The sequence below is a fragment of the Rhinoraja longicauda genome, chromosome 5 (genome assembly GCF_053455715.1).
Source record: "Rhinoraja longicauda isolate Sanriku21f chromosome 5, sRhiLon1.1, whole genome shotgun sequence".
Lineage (NCBI taxonomy): Eukaryota > Metazoa > Chordata > Chondrichthyes > Rajiformes > Arhynchobatidae > Rhinoraja > Rhinoraja longicauda.
In genome coordinates, this window is record NC_135957.1 from 4,510,111 (window position 1) to 4,536,208 (window position 26,098).

At 44.7% G+C, this 26,098-nt stretch overlaps 1 protein-coding gene across 1 annotated transcript in view; it reads right to left on the reverse strand.

The window, feature by feature from the left end:
* znf318 (zinc finger protein 318) overlaps positions 1-26,098 on the reverse strand; it is a 45,305-nt gene that overhangs the window by 14,223 nt on the left and 4,984 nt on the right. The window contains exon 3 of the mRNA XM_078398801.1: positions 18,288-19,610. Coding sequence (XP_078254927.1) covers positions 18,288-19,610 — 1,323 coding nt within the window. The remainder of the gene's footprint in view (positions 1-18,287; positions 19,611-26,098) is intronic.

Below are 26,098 nucleotides of genomic sequence, written 5' to 3' on the forward strand. Positions count from 1 at the left end.
CCCCCTTGCCTCCCAAACTAGCCGGGGATACCTCATCAGGCCCTGAGGGTTTATCCACCCAACAGCTCCTCCTCTTTTACTCCTAATATATTTATTATATTTCAGTTATTTATTTTTAATTACTTTGCAAAAATTTCTAAACACCCATTTTCGCTTCTTCATTCTGGGGTATTGTGTGCAGATTGATGATTAAAAAAATGAAATCGGTGTTATATATTTAAAGTTATTCACATTTTAAAGTTTAAATCTATCTCTTAGGGAGGGAGTGTGGGGGGTGGAGGGACGAGGAAGGAGGTAGGATAAGGGGGGTTGAGGGGGGTGGAGTGGGGGGAGAGGAGGGAGGACGAGTGTGTAGGGCAGTGGTGGGAGGGGGGAGAGGAGGGGGTAGGGGAGGGAGGGGGAGGTGGGGGAAGTGGAGGAAGGGAGGGGGAAAGAAGGGGGAGGGGAGGGCAGGAGAGGAGGGAGGGGGAAGGGTGGTGGAGGGAGGGGAGGAGGGGTCGGGAGGAGAGGGTGCTGTACCAATGCAGGAGAGGTTTGGGCCCAACGGGTCCAATTGGTCTAGCATAAAAACTCTAAATCTTTCATATCCATGTACCTGTCTCAATGTCTTTTAAATGTTATTTTATCTATCTCAACTGTTTCCACTGGCACGATATTCTACTCTCTTTCTGTTTATTCTGCCTTTTGTACGTGTGTTTGGCTTGATTGTATTCACAAAAAGTATTATCTGTGTTGATTAGATAGCAAGGAAATAAAAGCTTTTCAGTGAAGATACACACAAAATGTTGGGGTAACTCAGCAGGACAAGCAGCATCTCTGGAAAGTACATTAATGACTTAGACGAAGGGATTAAAAGTACCATTAGCAAATTTGCAGATGATACTAAGTTGGGGGGTAGTGTGAATTGTGAGGAAGATGCAATAAGGCTGCAGGGTGACTTGGACAGGTTGTGTGAGTGGGCGGATACATGGCAGATGCAGTTTAATGTAGATAAGTGTGAGGTTATCCACTTTGGAAGTAAGAATAGAAAGGCAGATTATTATCTGAATGGTGTCAAGTTAGGAGGAGGGGGAGTTCAACGAGATCTGAGTGTCCTAGTGCATCAGTCAATGAAAGGAAGCATGCAGGTACAGCAGGCAGTGAAGAAAGCCAATGGAATGTTGGCCTTCGTAACAAGAGGAGTTGAGTATAGGAGCAAAGAGGTCCTTCTACAGTTGTACCGGGCGCTGGTGAGACCGCACCTGGAGTACTGTGTGCAGTTTTGGTCTCCAAATTTGAGGAAGGATATTCTTGCTATGGAGGGCGTGCAGCGTAGGTTCACTAGGTTAATTCCCGGAATGGCGGGACTGTCGTATGTTGAAAGGCTGGAGCGATTGGGCTTGTATACACTGGAATTTAGGATGAGGGGGGATCTTATTGAAACATATAAGATAATTAGGGGATTGGACACATTAGAGGCAGATAACATGTTCCCAATGTTGGGGGAGTCCAGAACAAGGGGCCACAGTTTAAGAATAAGGGGTAGGCCATTTAGAACGGAGATGAGGAAGAACTTTTTCAGTCAGAGGGTGGTGAAGGTGTGGAATTCTCTGCCTCAGAAGGCAGTGGAGGCCAGTTCGTTGGATGCTTTCAAGAGAGCTGGATAGAGCTCTTAAGGATAGCGGAGTGAGGGGGTATGGGGAGAAGGCAGGAACGGGGTACTGATTGAGAGTGATCAGCCATGATCGCATTGAATGGCGGTGCTGGCTCGAAGGGCTGAATGGCCTACTCCTGCACCTATTGTCTATTGTCTATTGTCTATCCCTTCTCTCCAGAAATGCTGCCTGTCCCACTGAGTTACTCCAGCATTTTGTGTCTATCGTCGGTGTATACCAGCATCTGCAGTTGCTCCCTACACAAAGATTTTCAGTATTTCCTGGTACAAAAGACAATAATAAACCAAAATGACTTGCTGCCTCAGATATAATTGACAAATTGTCCTGATAAACTGTTTCAATATCTGATTTATTTACCTGCAAATGCCATAACCTCCATTGTCAACAACAAGGGTAGCAGGCACATGGGAACACAACCATCAGCAGGTTCCCCATCTAAATTACATACTGCTCTGATTTGGAAATATTGCACCATTGTTTATTTATCATAGCCAATGCCAGTTGTAGCAGTTCGTGCAAACTCACAATAATGTGCCCATGGGCAACGAAGCTCAAGGGCATTGCCAGTAAAATCCATATTCCTAAAACAAAATCTGAAACTTTCCGTACCATATCAAAAACCTTGAAAATCTTCTCATCTCCCAAATCCATACTCCTTTCCTGAAACGTCAAATAAAACTTTTTCCCACGTGTTTCCATTCCTGTCCCCCTGAATTTGCCCCACTTCACGTTATAAACATGTCGAGTCAAGATGAATCATTCCTTCTTGCTCTGGTTTACTGCTACCCTTTTGCACAATTGACTTTATTGCATAGTCTTATTTCTTTTTGAATGTTAAGTGTAATTTATGTGCAATTTATATATAATTTGTTTTTGTAGATTTGAATTTGTATGTCTGTGATGCTCCTGCAAGATTTTTTGTTGTATCTCACTGTAATCCTGCATATGACAACAAACTTGAGCTTGACCATGTCATCCGCATCTTTTGTTCAGCTCACTGGGACTGCCTTCACTTAGTTCCACAATTACCATCATCATAACCAGAGATAGACACAAAATGCTGGAGTAACTCAGGGGGTCAGGCAGCATCTCTGGAGAGAAGGAATGGGTGATGTTTCAGGTCGAGACCCTTCTTCAGACTGAAGAAGGGTCTCGACCCGAACCGTCACCCATTCCTACTCTCCAGAGATGCTGCCTGACCCGCTGAGTTACTCCAGCATTTTGTGTCTACCTTCAATTTAAACCAGCATCTGCAGTTTTCTTCCCTACAGATCATAACCAGAGCTTCTTGGGCAACAGTTGCACAAACCAGCTAAGTCTTCCTCTAAGACAGAGACCCCACAGATTTCTCTGGAATAACTAGGGAGAGAATAAATCTATCAGGTCATCTGTGTGTGGACCACAAGAGATGGACAAGATATCAAGTAATTATTTCTCATCTGTATTTACTGTGGAGACGGTCATGAATGCTAGGAAGCTCAGTGAAGTGACGTCTTGAAGAGAATACACATGGCAAAAGATGTGATGCTGCAGGTCTAGAAAAGCATAGAGGTGGATAAAGCTCTGGGACCTGATCGTGTGTCCATGGACATTGTGAGGAATTTAAGAAAGAAATTGCGAGGCCTTTGGCAGAGATGTATGCATCATCGATAAGCACAGGCGAGGTGATGGAAACTCTGGAGTGGCTATTTAAGACCAGCTTTGCAAAAAAAAGCCTGAAAACTATAGATCGATGAGCCTTACATACTGGTCAGTGAATTATTGGAGATAATTCTGAGAAACAGGATCTATAAGCATTCGGAAAGGACTGATTAGGGATAGTCAGTGTGGCATTATGCATGGAAAATCACATTTCAGGATTCAGGATATCTTTATTTGTCATCCAAAAAACAAGTCTTTTGGACGAGATTTCGTCACCCACAGTCCAAGAATAGAGCAATAAAATAAGCAAATTACACAACCCCAACCAACACAAAACACAAAACAAAAAGAAACATCCATCACAGTGAGTCTCCTCCAGTCCCCTCCTCACTGTGATGGAAGGCCAGAATGTCATTTCTCTTCCCCTGCCGTCTTCTCCCGCGGTCAGGCTGTTGAACTTGCCATGTTCCAGGCCGCGCCGGACGGTGAAAGGTCCGCAGCGGGCCGACGAATTTAGTGAAAGTTTGAAGAAGTGACCAATAAAACTGACAATTACAGTGCAGCAGATGTTGTCTATGTGGTCTTCAGCAAGGCATTTGACAGGATTACGCAAGTAGGCTGGTCTGGAAGTTTAGATTACATGGTGTCCAAGGTGAGCTAGCCAATGGGATACAAAATTAACTTGAAGGTAGGCGATGAAGGGTGTAGTGGAGGGTTGATTTGTGACTGGAGGCCCGTTTCGAGTGGTGTGCCACTTTTGTTTGTTATTTATATTAACGATTTGGATTTAAATATAGGTGACATTATCTGTAATGACTCCAAAGTGAAGATTACAATAGAATTACAATAAATAGGATTACAATAAATACCCAAGATTACAATAGAATCTTGATCAACTGCGTCAATGGGCTGAGGAATGGCAGGTGGATTATAATTCAGATAGATGCGAGTTACTGCATTCTGATAACAAAATCTAGGGCAGGACTTGTGCAGTAAATGGCAGAATGTTGGGAATGCTGTAGAACAGAGACCCCTATAGGGGAAGTTACACAGTACTTGAAGCTAACACACAGATAGATGGGATGGCAAAGAAGGTGTTTGCTCTTCCTTGGGTCTAGAATATAGTATTATGTCTGGTATAGACTGACTGCATGTTCTAAAACTAACTCTAATCTCCCTGCACATAATCCACATCTCTCTAATCACCGAATATCTTTGTACCTATCCAAAAGTCTTTTAAATGCCACTCTCGTGTTCACCACCATCCCCCGGCAGCACGTTCCAGGCATTCACCACTCCTTGTGTAAAAAAACTATGCATATCTCCTTTAAATTTTGCTCCTCCTACCTTAAAGTATTCCCTCTAGATTTTGATCATTCCACCCTGGGATTTAGATTCCGACTGTCTACCCCATCTGTGCCCCTCATAATTTTATATGATTCTGTCGGGTCTCCCCTCCAATTCTGGTGTTACAGAGAAAACAATCCAAGACCTCTCCTTGTCGCTATAACCTCCTGATCAAGGCATTGTTCTGGTAAACCTCTTCTGCACCCATTCCAAAAACTCCATATTCTTCCTGTGATGGTGCGTCCAGAACTGCACGCAATTCTCCAAATGCAGCCCAACCCAAGTCCCCTTCAGCGGCATCATGTCTTCTTGACCCTTACTCGATGTTGATACTTTATTGTGAATGCTTCGATCAATGAAGGTAAGTATACCATATATTTTCTTTACCATTCTAATCTTATGTTGCCACTTTGAGAGAGTTATGGGCATGCATCCCAAGAGCCCTCTGTAAATCATCACTATACCGAGTATATTTTCTTTAATTGTATATTTTCTTCGTACATTCAACTGGCTAAAGTGCACCACCTCACGCTTGCTCAGATTAAACTCCATCTGCCATTTCTCCACTCTTTTCTGGTTGTCTTGCTACAGGATGTCATTAAACTGAAAATGGTGCTAAGTTGATTTACGAGGACATCACAGAAACATAGAAAAATAGGTGCAAGAGTAGGCCATTCGCCCCTTCGAGTCAGCACCGCCATTCAATACGTGTAGGAAAAAAACTGCAGATGCTGGTTTAAATCGAAGGTAGACACAAGATTCTGGAGTAACTCAGCGGGTCAGGCAGCATCTCGGGAGAAAAGGAATGGGTGACGTTTCGGGTCAAGACCCTTCTTCAGACTGATGTCAGGGGAGGGGGCGGGGATAGAGAGGGGAAGCAGGGACTACCTGAAGTTAGAGAAGTCAATGTTTATACCGCTGGGGTGTAAACTGCCCAAGCAAAATATGAGGTGCTGTTCCTCCAATTTGCGCTGGGCCTCACTCTGACAATGGAGGTGGCCCAGGACAGAAAGGTCAGATTGGGAATGGGAGGGGGAGAGATCAGGTTGGTTGAGACGGGCTGAACGGAGGTTTTGAGTGAAACGATCGCCGAGCCTGTGCTTGGTCTCGCCGATGTAGAGAGGTTTTTTTCCTACACATCTTGCCGCTCCACTGCAAATTCTCCTCAAGGTGTGTCTACTTTGAAGAAGTTATCCTCCTCTCTTCGACGAGAGTTTAGCAACATGCTCTCTCACTGCTCCCCCTCTTTGATTCCTCCTGCCCTCCAACTCTACGACCATGTTTTAACCCAGACTCGCTACCACAGCCACGTGCGTTTTCTCGGTGCTAGCCTGCCGCTCCATCTTTTATCTTGTGGTTTCCAGCTCCGGTTCGGACCCAACCCGGACGGACCACAGGTTCCGACAGTCGAGCTGCCACTTTTCCCAACAATTCTTCTTCCATACCCTGCGTTCTACCCTGGCTGGGATGCGCCGGCACCAGCAGGCCCTCGCTCTGACTCTCCTGCAGCTCCGGGCGTCACTCACCCATACCTGCAACGGACCCCAACTATACTTTATCCAACGCCGGATCCCTCAACAAACACTTCCTCTCCTTCCTGGACCACTAAGAATCGTAAACTCACTCGCCTCCAGACCGCTCCCTCCACCGACACTCCTCGACACGACCGGCCGCAGGCCCGGGGCTCCACCGCTGGTCCGCGCCGCCTACCCCAACACCACGAGGCCGAGACCTGCGACGCCATTGCTGCCACGAGGAGCAGCAACAAGACTCACCGCTTTTCTGGCTGAGCTCAGGCCCGGACCACCACAGCTGCCACTGTCGTCGACCTTCACCGCCCCCCGGGGCCACAACCGCGCTGCCGCCGACCTTCACCGCCTCCACCGGGTCACAGCCGCCGCTGCTGTTGACCTTCACTGCCTCCACCGGGTCACAGCCGCCGCTGCCGCCGTCTTCCAAGCCTTCCCGTGGCCACTGCCGCCGACTTCTAAGCCTTCCCGTGGCCGCTGCCACGACATCCAAGGCCTCTCCGTGGGCGCTGCCACGACCTCCACATCCTCCCTGAGGCCACAACCGGCGCTGCCAACGAACTTCACCGCCTCATCAGGGTCGCCGACCTTCACTGCCTCACCAATGGCGCCGACCCTCGCTTCCTCCCCGGCCATCCGCTGACCGGGCCTACCGACGCTTCGTCCGCTGACCCGGACTCCAGTCCCCCGCGGGCCTGTACCAGCGACTCGGCCGACCCTCGTCACTCCACCGCCCACCAGCGGGCCGCAGCCGTCGCCTTACCTAAGTCCCAGGCTCAGCGCCGGGCCCACAGTCCCCACGAGGCAGAGTCCCACAGCACGGGGTCTGACTCCACTGGGTCCTACTGCCCCCCCACCCCCTCCTACAGGAAACCTCAGTCGGGGTTCCACTGGATCTTCCCCTTCCCCTAGCCAGATTGCCCCAGCTCCTCACCACCCATACAATGAACCTCATGCTCCCCTCCTCCTCTCTGAAAACCAACCATCCCCCACCAGACACCGCCTCGGCCTCCACCTGCTCGCCTGCCTTCATCCGACTCCAACTTGCCGTGTGTTCACCATCCCCCCTGACCACCCCCTTTCAGATACCTAACGGTCTGTCCTCAGCAGAGGCCTCACCTTTGTTCCCCTCCCCCCCCCCCCCCACCCCACATCAACGAGTTCCAGGTCCACCATGATGTGGAGCTCTTCCTCCGCCTCTGGGCCTTTTTCCATGGGAAGGAGTCCTCACCACCCAGTGATGTCCCCTTCTCCCGTCTCCAGCGGATCCCCTTCTCTTGGACTCCCCTGGGTGGCCCTCCACCTTCACTAGACCTTTCCATTTCCAACTGCCGGCGGGTCATCAACCACCTCAAATTTTCCACTCCCCTGACTCACTCTAACCTCTCCCCTCCTGAACGTACAGCCCTCCACTCACTCTGCAGCAACCCCGACTTAGTTATCAAACCCGCTGACAAGGGAGGTGCCGTGGTAGTATGGTGCGCTGACCTCAGACATCTCCTCCTACTTATCCTTGGACCACGACCCCACAGACGAGCACCAGGCCTTAATCTCCAACACCATTACTGATCTCATCTCTTCCGGCTATGCCTGCCTCTTTGCACGGTACGTCAAACAATCCCTGTTTCAGGCCCTATCCCTGAACTCTACCTCCGCTACATTGACGACTGCATTGGTGTTACCTCTTGTACACATGCAGAACTCACTGACTTCATCAATTTCACCACTAATTTTCATCCTGCTCTTAAATATACTTGGACCATCTCCGACATCTCCCTACCATTCCTGGATCTCACCATGTTCATCAGAGGAGATAGATCAGTGACCGACTTCTACTACAAACCCACTGACTCCCATAGCTATCTTGACTACACTTCTTCCCACCCTGCTTCCTGTAAAAACTCTATCCCCTACTCCCGATTCCTCTGTCTATGCCGCATCTGTGCCCACGATGTGTTCCATACTAGGGCATCGGAGATGTCGTCATTCTTTAGGAAACGGGGGTTCCCCTCTTCCATTATAGATGAGGCTCTCACTAGGGTCTCCTCTATATCCTGCAGCTCTGCTTTTGCTCCTCCTCCCCCCATTTGTAACAAGGATAGCATCCCCCTTGTCCTCACCTTCCATCCCATCAGCCGTAGCATACAACAAATTATCCTCCAACATTTCCGCCACCTCCAACGGTATCCCACTACTGGCCACATCTTCCCATCTCCTCCCCTTTCTGCTTTCCGCAGAGACCGTTCCCTCCGAAACTCCTTGGTCCACTCGTCCCTTCCCACCCAAACCACCCTCTCACCAGGTACTTTCCCCTGCAACCGCAGAAGAAGCAACACCTGTCCCTTTACCTCCCCCCTCGACTCCATCCAAGGACCCAAACAGTCTTTCCAGGTGAGGCAGAGGTTCACCTGCACCTCCTCCAACCTCATCTATTGTATCCGCTGTTCCAGATGTCAACCTCGCTACATCGGCGAGATCAAGCACAGGCTTGGCGATCGTTTCGCTCAGTCCTTCTCAACCAACCTGATCTCCCGGTGGCTCAGCACTTCAACTCCCCCTCCCATTCCCAATCTGACCTTTTTGTCCTGGGACACCTCCATTGTCAGAGTGAGGCCCAGCGAAAATTGGAGGAACAGCACCTCATATTTCGCTTGGGCAGTTTACACCCCAGCGGTATGAACATTGACTTCTCTAACTTCAGGTGGTCCCTGATTCCCCTCTCTATCCCCTCCCCCTTCCCAGTTCTCCCACTAGTCTTCCTGTCCCCGACTACATCCTATCTTTGTCCCGTCCCCTCCCCTGACATCAGTCTGAAGAAGGGTCTCAACCCGAAACATCACCCATTCCTTTTCTCCCGAGATGCTGCCTGACCCGCTAAGTTACTCCAGCATTTTGTGTCTACCCGCCATACAATATGATCATGGCTGATCATCTAAAATCAGTACCCCGTTCCTGTTTTTTCCCCATATCCCTTGATTCCTTTAGCCCTAAGAGCTAAATCTAACTCCCTCTTGAAAATATCCAGTGAATTGGCCTCCACTGCTTTCTGTGGCAGAGAATTCCAGATTCACAACTCTCAGTAAAAAAGTTTTTTCTCCTCTCAGTCCTAAATGGCCTACCCCTTATTCTTAAACTGTGACCCCTGGTTCTGGACTTCCCCAACATCGGGAGCATTTTTCCTGCATCTATCCTGTCCAATCCTTTAAGAATTTTATGTTTCCATAAGATCTCCTCTCATCCTTCTAAATTCCAGTGAATACAAGCCCAGTCGACCCATTCTTTCATCATATGTCAGCCTCGCCATCCCGGGAATTAACCTGGTGAACTTACGCTGCACTCTCTCAATAGCAATAATGTCCTTTCTCAAATTAGGAGACCAAAATTGCACACCATATTCCAGGTGCGGTCTAACCTCACATTTATCCACCAGAGGTACAACTCCAGTAGGACCTCTTTGCTCCTAAACTCAAATCCTCTCGCAATGAAGGCCCACATGCCATTAGCTTTCTTCACTGCCTGCTGCACGTGCCTGCTTACTTTCAGTGACTGATGTACAAACACACCCAGGTCTAGTTGCACCTCCCCTTTTCCTAATCTGACACCATTCAGATAATAATCTGCCTTCCTGTTCTTGCCACCAAAGTGGATAACGTCACATTTATCCACATTATACTGCATCTACCATGCATCTGCCCACTCACCCAACCTATCCAAGTTACCCTGCAGCCTCATAGCATCCTTTTCACAGTTCGCACTGCCACCCAACTTTGTGTCATCCTCAAACCTGGAGATGTCACGATTAATTCCCTCGTCTAAATCGTTAAAAGATATTGTAAATAACTGGGGTCCCAGCACCAAGCCTTATGGCACCCCACTAGTCACTGCCTGCCATTCTGAAAAGGACCCATTAATTCCTACTCTTTGCTTCCTGTCTGCCAACCAGTTCTCTATCCATGTCAGTACCCTACCCCCAATATCATGTGCTCTAATTTTGCACTCTTGCTTGCGACCCTGTCATAGGCTTTTTGAAAGTCAAGTCTGGAGGGTTTGGGTTACAAGGAGAGGCTGGACAGGCAGACTTTTTTGCCCTGGAGCATACTAGCTGGAGGATAAGCATGGATGATGTATGTTGCTATGACTCTTTGAAATCTATCCATACATTATCTGCTTCTCAATGTCATACTATCCATTGGCAACACTTTAAAAATACTCTTCAATCTACCTATTTGTTCCTCTCCTTCTCAATCTTGTTTAACCTTATACCAGTCCCATTAACTGAGCCCCGTAATCCAAATTAGAAATGGAGATTGTAATTGATCATTATAATTATACTCCTTCGGGACTTTGTTTCCTTCCTATCACACTATTTTGCAGCTTTAAAAATTGCAAAATTCTATATTCTACTTATTCCTAAAAAAAAATCAAATTTTAAAAAAAATCCAAAAAAAAAAGATAAATGTAGAAACAAGGAACTGCAGATGCTGGTTTACAAAAAAAGAACACAAGGTGCTGTAGTAACTCAAGAGGTTAGGCAGCATCTCTGTAGGACACGAATAGGTGACGTTTCAGGTCTGAAGAAGGGCCCTGACCTGAAATGCCATCTGCTGATGTTCTCCAGAGATGCTGCCTGATCCACAGAGTTACTCCAGCAATTTGTATCCCAAAAATTGAATTATTGCTATTGGTATATTATTGTCATGTGCACAATACATTCAAAAACTTTGTTTTGTGTGAATTTTTTGAAGAGGTTACCAGGGAAATTGATAAGGGCAAGGCTGTGGATGTTGTCTATATGGACTTCAGTAAGGCATTTGACAAGGTTCCACATGGAAGGTTGATTAAGAAGGTTAAATCGTTGGGTATTAATAGTGAGGTTGCAAGATGGATTCAACAATGGCTGAATGGGAGATACCAGAGGGTAACGGTTGACAATTGTATGTCAGGTTGGAGGCCAGTGTCTAGTGGAGTGCCCCAAGGATCTGTGTTGGGTCCACTGTTGTTTGTCATTTACATTAATGATCTGGATGATGGTGTGGCAAATTGGATTAGTAAATATGCAGATGATACTAAGATAGGTGGAGTAGTTGATAGTGAGGTAGATTTTCAAAGTCTACAGAGAGACTTGGGCCTTTTGGAAGGGTGGGCTGAAAGATGGCAGATGGAGTTTAATGCTGATAAGTGTGAGGTGCTGCATTTTGGTAGGACAAATCAAAATAGGACGTACAGGGTAAATGGTAGGGAATTGAGGAATGCAGTGGAACAGAGGGATCTGGGAATAACTGTGCATTGTTCCCTGAAGGTGGAATCTCATGTGGATAGGGTGGTGAAGAAGGCGTTTGGTATGCTTGCCTTTATAAATCAGAGCATCGAGTATAGAAGTTGGGATGTAATGTTGAAATTGTACAGGGCATTGGTGAGGCCAAATCTGGAGTATGGTGTGCAGTTCTGGTCGCCAAATTATAGGAAGGATGTCGACAAAATGGAGAGGGTACAGAGGAGATTTACTAGAATGTTGCCTGGGTTTCAGCACTTAGGCTACAGAGAGAGGTTGAACAGGTTGGGTCTTTATTCTTTGGAGCGTAGAAGGTTGAGGGGGGACTTGATAGAGGTTTTTAAAATTTTGAGAGGGACGGACAGAGTTGACGTGGGTAGGCTTTTCCCTTTGAGAGTGGGGAAGATTCCAACAAGGGGACATAGCTTCAGAATTGAGGGACAAAGGTTTAGGGGTAACATGAGGGGGAACTTCTTTACTCAGAGGGTTGTGGCTGTATGGAATGGGCTTCCCGGTGGAAGTGGTGGAGGCTGGCTCGATTTTATTATTTAAGAGTAAATTGGATAGGTATATGGATAGGAGGGGATTGGAGGGTTATGGTCTGAGTGCAGGTAGATGAGACTAGGTCAGGGAGAATGGTCGGCGTGGACTGGTAGGGCCGGACAGGCCTGTTTCCATGCTGTAGTTGTTATATGTTATATATGTTATGTTATATGTTATCCGAGCAAATTATTCCATCCATGAGTATGTCAGGTCATGCAAAAGGGCGGCACAGTGGTACAGCAGTAGTGTTGCTACCTATAGCCACATGGACCCGGGTGCGATCCTTACTACGGGCGCTGTCTATATGGACTTTGCACGTTCTCCCTGTGACCGCACGGGTTTTTTCCGGGTGCTCCGGTTTCCTCCCACATTCAAAGACGTGCAGGTTTGTGGGTTATTTGGCTTCTGTAAATTGCCCTTAATGTGTAGGATATGAAACTGAGATAACATAGAACTAGTGTAGGGGTAGACACATAAAGCTGGAGTAACTCAGCGGGTCAGACAGCATCTCTGGAGAAAAGGAATAGGTGACGTTTCAGGTCGAGACCCTTCTTCAGACCGAGTCAGGGGAAAGGGAAACAAGAGATATTGATGGTGATTTAGAGAGATATAGAACAGATGAATGAAAGATATGCAAAAAAATAACGATGATAAAGGAAACATGCCATTATTAGCTGAGGGCTAGGTAAAAACGAGTTACAGACAATGAGACTTAACAATACGACTTTGAAGCTAGTAAGACTTGGGTCAGTAGGTTCATATTAGACGTCAGTCGATAGTCTATCTCCTGCGATGAAGACGGCATGTCTAATAGACTAACGTCTATTATAAACCTACTGACGCCCACAACTATCTAGACTATACCTTTGCACCCTGCTTCCTGCAAAGACTCTATCCACAACTCCCAATTCCTCCGTCTAAGACGCATCTGTGCCCAAGATGAGGTGTTCCATACCAGGAGATGTCCTCATTCTTTCGAGAACGGGTGTTCCCCTTTCATCATAGATGAGGCCCTCACATGTCTCCTCGGTACCCCGCAGCTCCACTCTTGCTCCCCTCCCCCAGTCCTTATCTTTCATCTCATCATCCGTCGCATACAAAACATAATCCTCCAACATTTTTGCCACCTCCAAACGGGATCCCACAACTAGTCACGTTTTCCCATCTTCACACTTTCCCTCCGTGACTCTTATACATCGGCGAGACCAAACGTTCAATTTGGGCAAAACGGGCGATTATTTTGTGGAGGTAAGGAATGCAGTACCAGACGTATCTTATTTGTTTGCTTGGGATGAGATTGGACCTTGCATGGGCTTTGCAGCATTGTGTGCTAAATTGATCACGTGCACAAAAGTGACGCAACTTAGCAGTAATCAGTGACCTAAACGCAGAATGTTCCAGCCTGTCACAAAAGTGCCTTAGAAGGAAAAACTGACTATGGCCTAAAGCTGATTGGTTGTAATTAATCGATGGTCTTGTAGTTTTGGGAATAAATGGGCTTGATTCTTGGGGTTGGTGAGACTCGTTTTCACTGGCCCCGGAATCCGCGACTCTGTGTGTGCTTTTGGAAACCTGTCTACAAGATCTCTAATAGACTACAAATAAGTGTCTGTGCCGACTCTGATTATTATCAACCAACTGACAAGGAACGCGAACTTGACAATTTCGCTGATCACCTTCGCTCAGTCTGCCTGGACCTACCTGATCTTCCGGTTGCCAAACACTTTAATTCCCCTACCCATTCCCACACTGACCTTTCGGTCCTAGGCCTCCTCCATTGTCAGAGTGAGGCCAAATTGGAGGAACAGCACCTCATATTTCGTTTGGGCAGCTTTCAAACCAGCGGTATATTGATTTCTCAAGCTTTAAGTAACACTTGCATCCCCCCACTCTCTCTCCATCCCTCCCCCACCCAAGTCATACTAGCTTCAAAGTCTTCTTGTTGAGTCTCATTGTCTGTAACTCAATTTCACCAAGCCCTCAGCTAACAATGCCAGTTTCCTTTATCATCATTACTTTTTTGCATATCTTTCATTAATTTATTCTATATCTCTCTATATCATTGTCAAAATCTCTTGTTTCCATTTCACCTAACTCTGCAGTTGTACAGGGCCCTGGTGAGACCACACCTGGAGTATTGTGTGCAGTTTTCGTCTCCAAATTTGAGGAAGGACATTCTTGCTATTGAGGGAGTGCAGCGTAGGTTCACAGGATTAATCCCCAGGATGGCAGGACTGTTATATGTTGAAAGAATGGAGCAAATGGGCTTGTAAACACTGGAATTTAGAAGGATGAGAGGGGATCTTATTGAAACATATAAGATTGTTAAGGGATTAGACACGCTAGATGTAGGAAACATGCTCCCAATGTTGGGGAGTACAGAACCAGGGGCTACAGTTTAAGAATAAGGGGTACGCCATTTAGAACGGAGATGAGGAAAAACTTTTTTACCCAGAGTTATGAATCTGTGAAATTCTCTGCCTCAGAAGGCAGTGGAGGCCGATTCTCTGGATGTTTAAGAGAGAGTTAGATGGAGCTCTTAAAGATAGCGGAGTCAAGGGATATGGGGAGAAGGCAGGAACGGGTACTGATTGTGAATGATCAGCAATGATCACAGTGAATGGCGGTGCTGGCTCCAATGGCCAAATGGCCTCCTCCTGCACCTATTGTCTATTGTCTCAGGGGTCTCCATGTTCTCCAGAGATGCTGTCTGACTTACTCTAGCTTTTTGTGTCTATCTTCAATTTAAAACAGCATCTGCAGTTCTTCACTATACTATACTATACAGGTATGTAGGTTAATTGGCTGGGTAAAATGTAAAAATTGTCCCTAGTGGGGTGTAGGATAGTGTTAATGTACGGGGATCGCTGGGCGGCACGGACTTGGTGGGCCGAAAAGGCCTGTTTCCGGCTGTATATATATGATATGATATGATATGATATTAGTGTACGAGTGATTGTTGGTGACATGGACTTGGTGGGTTCTACACCGTACCTCTAAAACAAAAAACTAAAACTAAAAGTGAAAATAAACAGAGTGCAAAATACAAAATACACTGCAGAGCATGTGCAGATAAAACAAAAATAGTGATACACAGACAGGTGGAAGTGAATCACAGAACAGTTACATTGCAGAAGGCCATTTTGCCCATCATGTCCACACCAGATTTCTATAATTTTCAATACCTGACTCTGTAAGTCCTCAACAATGAGCATGGATCCACAATACTCATGTGGCATGAGTATTGAATCATCTGTGAACCATCAAATTTTCTTGGGCTTTTACAGTACAGGGATCTAAGAATTTGTGGATCCAATAGACAATAGACCTATTGTCTATTGTCTATTTTCTATTGGATCCACAAATTCTTAGATCCCTGTACTGTAAAAGCCCAAGAAAATTTAATGGTTCACAGATGATTCAATACTCATGCCACATGGAGGTAATACTGAGTCACAGAATCAAAGTGGTACACACAACAATGAAGCATCTGCATGAACTAATTTTGTAAAAAAAAAAGCTTAAATGCAACACCAATCAACATACTAGCAAAGCACAGCTCAGACGAAAATAGGAACAGGAGTAGGTCACCAGGCACTGCCTAATACTTTTTACTATAAGTTGGTGCACATATACAGGTCCACCACTGAATTTCCTGTAATTGGTGGTCCATAATCCAGACCCCACCCCCAGGAAATGTGGCAGCTAAATGATCCCGATCACATTGGGACTTTCATGCCGATCTGTGGGTAAGATGTGCCCCCTGCGGCCAGGGATCTGCAATATCGCCTCCTGGCCGGAGCCGGCAGCTCAGTTCTCATAGCTGATTTCCATGCCCAATTGGCAGGTCGAATTTGTCGCCTTCGACGAGGGTCCTGGGACTATGGCCTGGTTAGGTGATGTTTCAGGTTGGGATGTGTGATTGTGGGGAGGAAAGGAAGAAAGCTGGAGAGAGGAGATGCAAGACAAAGTATCGCAGGTAAAAGGAGGACACAGGCAAGATGGGGGTGGGGGGGAAGAGAGAGAAACAGAACTGCACACAATATTCTCAATGTAGCCCAGCCAAAGTCCTATGAGGCTGCATCATGACATCCTGACTCTTGTACTCAATGCCTCAACCTATGCAGGCAAGCATACCATATGCCTTCTTTACCACTTTAACTACTTGTGGTGCCACTTTCAGGGAGCTATGGACTTGGACCCTAAGACCACCCTGTACATCAATACTGTTGAGGGTCATGGCATTAATAGTATTTATTGTAATTATATTCTGTGTTCTGGTATTTTCCACTTTGCACTACCTGTTGTATTTGTACATGGCTTGATAGTATTCATGATTTGACTGGATAAAACTTAAACAAAGCTTTTCACTGTATCTTGGTACACGTCACAATAATAAACCAATATCAATCATTCATCGATCGCATTACATCCAATTCTAGTTGTGAAAATGTGTCATAGCAGAACTACCTGCACTCTGCAGCTGCAGTTTGCCCTTGATCAACTCCCTTTCTGACAAATCCTCAAAGAATTTGAGAAAATTTGTCAAACGCGATTTATCTTTCATAAAACCATGCTGATTAATTTTGTTGATATTCAGATTTCCTAAATGATTCGCTATTTCCTCTCTGATTATTGACTCCAGCTTCTTGTCCATAGTAGCTGTTAAACTAACAGGCCTCTAGTTCCCAGCCTCTGTTTTCCTCCTTTTTTAAACAACAAACATTTCCAATCCTTTCCAATATTCAATCCTCTTTTTCCAATTTCTAATGTTTTCCAATCTTCTAGTTCCCTCCCAGAAATTAGCAAGTATTTAAAAAAATTCAACTAATGGGTCTACTATACCATGTACTCTTCAGTCACTTATTTTGAGTGAAAGAAAGGTCTTGACCCGAAACATCACCTATTCCTTTTCTCCAGAGATGCTGTCTGACCCGCTGAGTTACTCCGACTTTTTGTGTCTATCTTCTGTAGGTCATTGGTCCTGATGACTTGTACATCTTTAGCCGCGTGAGTTTTCTCTACTACTATATCCCTTGTCATTGTTCCTTCCCATTATTTGAAATTAGCTGATCTGATAATCTCAGGGATATTTGCAGCATCCTCCAAGGTGAAATTTAACATGTCTGTCAATTGTTTGTTTCCTGTTATTCCAGCAGTCTTATTTTCAAAGTTTCTAACCGACCTTAACCGTCTTCTTCCTATTTATATATCCAAAGGAACTCTTTCCGTTTGTTTTGATGTTCTTAATCAATCCTGAAATCCTCCATCCTCTGGCTTACAATCAGCCCTTATCCTTTCTATGCCCTACTTTCATCCTTTTGCAATTTTTTACAATTTTACAGAAGCCAATTAACCTACAAACCTGTATGTCTTTGGAGTGTGGGTGGAAACCGGAGCACCCAGAGAAAACGCATGAGTCACAGGGAAAACGTATAAACTCTGTACAGACAGCACCCAAAGTCAGGATGGAACCCGGGTCTCTGGTGCTGTAAGATAGCAACTTTATCACTGCCCAACGGTGCCGCCCCTAATTCGTGCCCCCCAATTCTAGCACTTTTACGTCTCTTTTTTTAATTTTTTCTCGCCTTCTGCCTGCTGATTTACTTTTCTCCTCATTTTTTGAAACATTATTTTCAAAATTTGGCAGTATTCCACATTTTTTCAAATAACCTAATATAGTGTTAGAGACTGGATCAATGGCCCTTGCTCTTGGAATTGTGCATAGCTTTTCTGAATCTGAGGATTTTCCTTCAAACCCATTTTTTGATTCATTTTCGAATCATTTTTAAATGATCATCCATTTTCCTTCAGAAAAATATCCACTAAGAGCTGTACAGGAGCGAAGTCAAGCCCAATCTTCCTCAAATATTCTTTTGGGAAACAACATCCTTCACAATAGCACTAAGGTCAGACATTTATTATGATACAGGATGTGTCAAGGTTCCTCCCAGGTTGCCATGCACCTGCACCACTTCCCTGTCAATCAAATTAGATCAGATACATTTTCAAAATATGATTCCAAAGTACTGGCCAACATTCCATACCTCTCGTGAAAACATAGCTATTATTCAGTCTAGCACACTAGTTGACTAATGAAGAGATTGGTACCAAGTCCAATCCAAACTTTCAAAGCAATACGTTGTGTTGGGTACCACACCCATAGTACTTATTGGCTAACCCAATACATTGATTAAACGTGATTGATATTTCTAACTTAATTTATCCAAAAATAAAGAAAGCACACGGTCACAAAATCTCATAATTTTATCTGAAGATATAGAAGTAACAGCTAAGTACCTTCCGCTTCTGCTCAGCTTTTCTTTTCTCTTCCTCAGTAGACTTGGACATCAGAATCCGGTTTGCGGATGATACTGGAATTGGTGTAGGTGTTGTTTGCACTTGCACCAGCACTGAATCCTCTCGTTTGTGGTCCATAGTGATTTTCGGAGCTTTGACCGTTTCAATGACCCTAAGATTTTGTCGGGAGACCTTTGGTTGTTGCATCACTACTACTATTGGACTACTCGGCTCACTAACTTGTGGAGGAGGATATGCTGGCCAGGCAGGAGTTGAGTACGTCAGATAAGGGTCATACTGATTAAAGTTAGGAGGTAGTGGATTTGGCAGATAGCTTAATGGAGGTAATGGATACTGACCATAGGGTGGCATGACATAAGATGGTGATGGAGTCGGCAATAAACCAGGCTTACGGTTTGATATATTAGTTGGAGCGGAATATTGTGGAGCTGCCCTCTCAGGTTCTTGAGCCTTTAAAGTAATTTCTCTTTGAAATGATTCCTTGCTTTCTTTCAATCCTGGGCAAGACATATTTTCTTGCTTTGATGATTTCATTCGGGATTGTGGACGAGATTCTGGTGATTTTGTATCATTTCGGGTCCTTCGATTATCCCAAGAGCCTGAATTATGGGAGTCCATGGGACAGTCAGCTGATCGTGTCGAAGCTTTTTTCCCATGAAGGCGCTCCTGAGTACGGGCTGCCAATTTGCTAATCTCTGAAACACCAATGTCGAGACCAATGGTTTTCAGTAGGTCATGGATCTTTTCATACTCTTTATCAGGTTTCACACCTGTCGTCTCACAGGAAGAAGAAGTTTGTGTCACAGGAAGGAGATTCCTGTTTGCAGGAGGAGGTCTAAATTTGCCAGAGTCAGTCTTCTCTTCCTCATCCTCTCCATACAGGAACCTTTCTTCATCCTCTATGTCAGGAAAGTTACGTTTCCTTTCTTGTAAGTTATTGTCAACCTCTGCCAATAAACCTATTATACGAGAGAATCCACTATTTCCTTGACTGGCCTGTTCATGTGGCAGCAGAAAGTCTGTGGCACAGTCCTTATTTTCAGAAGGAATTTCCATTTCAGACTTTGTGCCATACTTAGCTGGACGCACCCGTTCAAAACGGTAGTTGGCATTAGTTAAACCAGGGATCCCACCCTGCTCAGTAATTCGATGCATTTCTCTGTTGTCTCGCATGAAAGAGAAGTGTTCAGCATCGGTGAAGTTCGGTTCTTGTTGTGGTAACCGCATATAGCTTTCCAATGGAGAGTAACTGTCTAGATGTTCAGGCTTTTCACTCACTGTGACGCCACAATAGTCATCAAACTGAAGAAAGTAATCAAAATTAAGAGTTAGCACAAATCACATTTCCGACTTCGTATTCACAATAGACAATAGGTGCAGGAGTAGGCCATTCGGCCCTTCGAGCCATTCAATGTGATCATGGCTGATCATCCACTATCAGTACCCCGTTCCTGCCCTCTCCCCATACCCCCTGACTCCACTATCATTAAGAGCTCTATCTAACTCTCTCGAAAGCATCCAGAGAATTGGCCTCCACTGCCTTCTGAGGCAGAGAATTCCACAAATTTACAAATCTGAGTGAAAAAGTTTTTCCTCATCTCCGTTCTAAATGGCCCTTATTCTTATTCTTCACACTTTTATTATTTTGCTATTTTCTGTTCTGGTCACAGACAACCATGTTCTCTGCTAAGAGAACATCTGCATGGACAATTATTTTGCTTTACATATGCTTATCTTTCAAGCTTTTAGTATTCAAATGGCAATCTTGGACAATCAAATTAAAACTACGTCCTTATCTCTCAATGGCTCATAGGCTTTCCATCAGTACATTACTTTTACTGCTGGGCGTTAAAAGCAAAAAGTATGAAAAGTAGAAGTTTTGTCACTTCTATTATTAAGATTCACACAGATAATGCTGCCCCTTCTTTTCTTGGCAAGTTAAAACACACTTATTTTCTCCCTTTTCCAGTACCGATGAAGGGCCTTCACCTAAAATATCCACTTTGGTTTTCCTTTCAAACATGTTGCTCAGCCTGCAGAGAGCTTTAGCATTGTTCTTCCATGACCTTCTCCAAGGTAAATATAGAGGAGAAACACCTCTCCCATCTCCTCTGGCTTTACACATAAACAACCACATTGACCCTTAATGGGACCTTATTGATCCTTAAGAGGCAGGATGGACAAAGGAGTCAGCAGATGTTGTTTACTTGGATTTTCAGAAGGTCTTTGATAAGGTGCCACACTTGAGGCTGCTAAACAAAAATGGGAGCCCAGGTATTAGACAGGTACAAGCATGGCTAGAAGATTGGCTGACTGGGAGAAGGCAAAGAGTAAGAATACAGGTTGGTTGCCAGTGACTAGTGGTGTTCTGCAGTGGTCGATGTTGGGTCCGCTACTCTTCATGTTATATGTTAATGATCTGGATTATGCTAATTGATAGCTTTGTGGCCAAGTTTGCAAATGATACAAAGATAGATGATGGCAGGTAGTGTAGAGGAAGTAGGGAGTCTGCATAACGACATGGACAGGTTAGAAGAGTGGGCAAAGAAGTGGCAAATGGAATGCAGCTCAGCAAAGTGTGAGATCCTCTGAATAACTTCCCTACCACTAACATGAAACTCAACCATTTTAAAATTTCCTGAATTATCTCTATTACTTAAACAAAGGAACAACACTGAACACTCTCCAGTCTTCCCGGACTTTGCCTGTGGCCCCTGCAATCTCACCTCGCTCAATAATCTGGGATAGATCCCATTAAGCCCTGGGGGATTTATCCACTTTAATGCCTTTCAAGAAACTCAACACCACCTCTTTCTTGCTCTCAAATTGCTCTAGCATATTAGTATCCCAGACTGAACTCACTATCTCCATGTCCTCCTCCTTGGTGAATACTGATGCAAAGTACATGTTTAGTACCTCGCCTACATCCCCTGACTTGAAGCATAAATTTGCTCCTTTATCCTTGCGTAGTTTTATGCTCTCCCTGGTTACCCTCTTGCTTTAATGTACTTACAAAATGTTTGGAATCTGGCCCTTCTAATTGCCTGTTTTGAGATTATTCTTGCTTGCTTTACAGATTTACATCATGTCTGGTCATTCAGGATTCTCTAGCCATCCTTATCCCTCCTCCTTACTGGAACATGCCAGTCCTGAACTCTGATCAGATGGCTTTTAAACAACTCCCACGTGTCTGATATGAACTTACCCAAACATGACTGCTCTAAATTCATTCTGATTAGCTCCTATCTAACAATGTTATAATTTGTCATATTGCATGTTGTTTGAAGTACAAAAGTAGGGAACATTAAATGCAACCTAACAGGCTGCTGGGGAAGACACAAAGTGCTGGAACAATTCAGCAGGTCAGGTAGCTTCTCTGGACAACATGGATAGGTGATGTTTCGGGTCAGGACCCTCTGACTAATTGTAGTGGAAGGAGGGGGAGGCTGGATATGTTTGCATCAAAAGTAGTGCAGAGAAAGTTCACTGGTTGTCTCCTGGAACAAAAGGGTTGACATATAAAGAAAAGTTGGGCATCTATTTCCATTAGTGTTTCTAAAAGTGGCAGTCTTAAAGAAACATGCAAGATTCTGAAGGAAATTGACAGGGTAGATTCCAGAAGGATGTTTTCTACAGTATTTAGAACTATTTAAAACTTAGTATCTAAATAAGGTATTTAGAACTTGGGGGCGTAATTTCAGAAAAGGGTTTGCCTATTTCAAACGAATGAATTTCTTCTTGTATAAGAACATTAGAACAGTACAGGACAGGAACAGGCCCTTCAGTGGACAATGTCCGTGCTGAAATGATGTCAAGACCAACTGTTAACTGCCTGCACATAATCCAGATCCCTCCATTCCCCGCATAATCCATGTGCTTCCATAAAGATAATGCAATCCAGTTTTACTAACAACAGAATAATCTGCAGTTCCTCCCTGCCTGTTTATCAGACAAGCAACCTAAGACAGATTCAAGAAGGCCACATCGAAGCAATGGCCAAGAAAGCATAATGCTTTAAGACAGCTCAGGAAGTTTGGCACATCCCCAACAACCCTCACGAACGTCTGCAGATACACGGTTGAAAGCATCTCATCAGGATGCATCACACCATGGTTTGGGAACAGCTCCATCCAGGACCGCAAGAAATTATAGAGCACGGTGGACATAGCCCACACCATCACTGCCATTGACTCCATCTACACTACAGGCTGCCTCAGCAAGGCCACCAGGATAACCAAGGACCAGTCTCAACCAGATTCATACAATAGACAATAGGTGCAGGAGTAGGCCATTCGGCCCTTTGAGCCAGCACCACCATTCAATGTGATCATGGCTGATCATTCCCAATCAGTACCCCGTTCCTGCTTTCTCCCCATACCCCCTGAATCCGCTATCCTTAAGAGCTCTATCTAGCTCTCTCTTGAATGTATTCAGAGAATTGGCCTCCACTGCCTTCTGAGGCAGAGAATTCCACAGATTCACAACTCTCTGACTAAAAAAGTTTTTCCTCATCTCTGTTCTAAATGGCCTACCCCTTATTCTTAAACTGTGGCCCCTGGTTCTGGACTCCCCCAACATTGGGAACATGTTTCCTGCCTCTAACGTGTCCAACCCCTTAATAATCTTATACGTTTCGATAAGATCCCCTCTCATCCTTCTAAATTCCAGTGTATACAAGCCTAGTCGCTCCAGTCTTTCAACATATGACAGTCCCGCCATTCCGGGAATTAACCTAGTAAACCTATGCTGCACGCCCTCAATAGCATACCTTCAGATTCAAGGACAATTTCTTCCCAGCTGTTATCAGGCAACTGAACCCTCCTCTCACCAACTGGAGAGCAGCCCTGACCTCTCATCTACCTCATCAGAGACCTTCAAACTATCTTTAATGGATTTTACCTTGCACTGAATGTTACACCCTTTATCCTGTAATTACACTGTGGACAGCTTGATTGCAATCATGTATAGTCTTTTCGCTTACTGGATAGCACGCAACAAAAAGCTTTTCACTATACATCAGTACACATAACAATACTAAACTAAACTAAGGGCAGGAAAGGGATCAAGAGACATTTCTCGTTACAGAGTTAAGTGCCACCGACATACTTATGAAAGTTGGCCCCACATTAATGGTTATCTCCAGACATAGAAAGGAAGGAATGGGGGAAACCTAGGACATGATGTTTCTCAAAGAAAAGGTACAGGCCAGTCACCCTGGTCATTGTAGGATGGTCAGTTAGGAGCACCAACACACCATTGGGCATTTTACATTAATGTAGGGTATAGTATAAATCAGGAAAGTTTAGATGGGGTAACAAGTCTAATAGAGTTATGGACAGCACGGAAACTGGCCCTTCATCCCACCATTCGGTGACAAGAACCAGGTGGCAGATTATTATCTGAATGGTGTCAGATTAGGAAAAGGGGAAGTTCAACGAGACCTGTGTGTCCTTACACATCAGTCACTGAAAGTAAGCATGCAGGTACAGCAGGCTTCAATGGCATGTTGATCTTCATAACGAGAAGATATGAGTGTGGGAGCAATGAGGTCCTTCTGCAGTTGTACAGGGCCCTGGTGAGACTACACCTGGAGTATTATGTGCAGTTTTGGCCTGCTAATTTGAGAAAGGCCATTCTTGCTATTGAGGGAGTGCGGCGTAGGTTCACGAGGTTAATTCCCGGGATGGCGAGACTGTCATATGATTAAAGAATGGAACGATTGGGCTTGTATTTACTGGAATTTAGAAGGATGAGAGGGGATCTTATAGAAACATATAAAACTATTAAGGGATTGGACATGCTAGATGCAGGAAACATGTTCCCGATGTTGGGGGAGTCCAGAACCAGGGGCCACAGTTAAGAATAAGGAATAAGGACTGAGATGAGGAAAAACTTTTTCACCCAGAGAATTGTGAATTTGTGGAATTCTCTGCCTCAGAAGTCAGTGGAGGCAGATTCACTGGTTGCATTCAAAAGAGCTCTTCGGACTTCAAAGGAGCTCTTCGGACTCGCGGAATCAAGGGATATGGGGAGAAGGCAGGAACGGGGTACTGATTGCGGATGATCAGCCATTATCACATTGAATGGCGGTGCTGGCTCGAAGGGCCGAATGGCCTATTCCTGCCTCTATTTTCTATGTATCTATGTCTACGCTGATCATCAAATGCAATCTATATTAATCCCATTTACCAGCATTTGCTCTTTTGCCTACTTTAGTGATTCGTCCAGATGCCATTTCAATGTAGTTATAGTACCCGCTTCAAACATCTTCTCAGGCAGTAGGTTCCAGATTCCAACCATTCTATCGGTAAATAAAAATTCTTCCCTATATATAATAATCAAGGGGTCATCTTTAATCTACATATAGACTCGGCAAACAAAATGAGCAGCGATATTGTTGCAAGAGAAAAAGAGTTAACAATTTAGGTTAAAGGCCCTCTATTAAAACTGAGAAGACGAGAAAACAATTTAGTATCAACCTTGTGGTCGGCAATGTAACAAGGAACAGGATTCAAATACTATCATGCAAATGAAGCCTGAAAATAAGCAGCAGTTTGGAAGAATAGAAGGTTGATACTTTGAAAAAAAAGATATAGGTTATTCAAAGGTGGTCAGCATGCAAAAAGGAACCAGGTCAAAGAAGTAGTATACAAACTCCAGAGGAGATGTAAAAGGACTTAAGGGGTTAGGCCCTGTCCATCAGAGATCAACTGAAAGATGTCGCAGTGGAGATAGAGACAAAATGCTGGAGTAACTCAGCGGGACAGGGAGCATCTCTGGAAAGAAGAAATGGGTGACTTTTCGGCTCAAGACCCTTCTTCAGTTGGAGCCTTGCTGGTAGACAAGGAAAATTTATTGAGACTACAGAAATCTCAGTACTATTGACAAACACCTGCATCATATGGTTGGAGAGGGATTTAAGGATATATCAAGGTAGTAATGAAGTTGAGTTATCTTTGGTTTTTAAGAGAAATAGTGGGCCAATTTTACAGAGAGCAAGATCTGAAATGCTTGACCAATCAGAGCTCAGGTGGAAGTTGAAATGACCAAGATCCTGATAATCTAGTACCATGTCAAGAGCTACATTCATGCAGACACTAGATAGCTTTTTATTAACTTGCCTCAACTGGACACATTTCTGTGTTCATAAGTTCATACGTTATAGGAGCAGAATTAAGCCATTCGACCCATCAAGGCTACCACGCCATTCAATCATGGTTGATCTATCTTTCCCTCTCAACCCCATTCTCCTGCCTTCTCCCCATGACCTGTACTGATCAAGAATCTGAAAATCTCCACCTTAAAAATATACATTGACTCGGCCGCTCTAGCCGTCTGTGGCAATTAATTCCACAGATTCACCCCCTTCTGATGAAAGAAATTGCTCCTCATCTCCTTTCTAAAGGTATGTCCTTTTATTCTGAAGATTATAACCTCTGGCCCATAAACTCTCCCATTAGTAGAAACATCCTCTCCACATCCACTCTATTCAGACCTTTCATTATTCAAAGAGGTCTCCCCTCATTCTTCTAAACTACAGCTAGTGCAGGCTCAGTGCCGTCAAACGCTCTTCACATGTTAACCTAATCATTTCTAGGATCAGTCTCGTAAACCTCCTCTGGACCCTCGCCAATGCCAGCACATCCTTGCTCCAGATATGGGGCCCAAAACTGCTCACAATACTCCAAATGCATTCTGACCAGTGCCTTATAAAGCCTCAGATTCACATTCCTGTTTCTATATTCCAGTCCTCTTAAAGTAAATGCTAGCATTGCATTTGCCTTACTTGC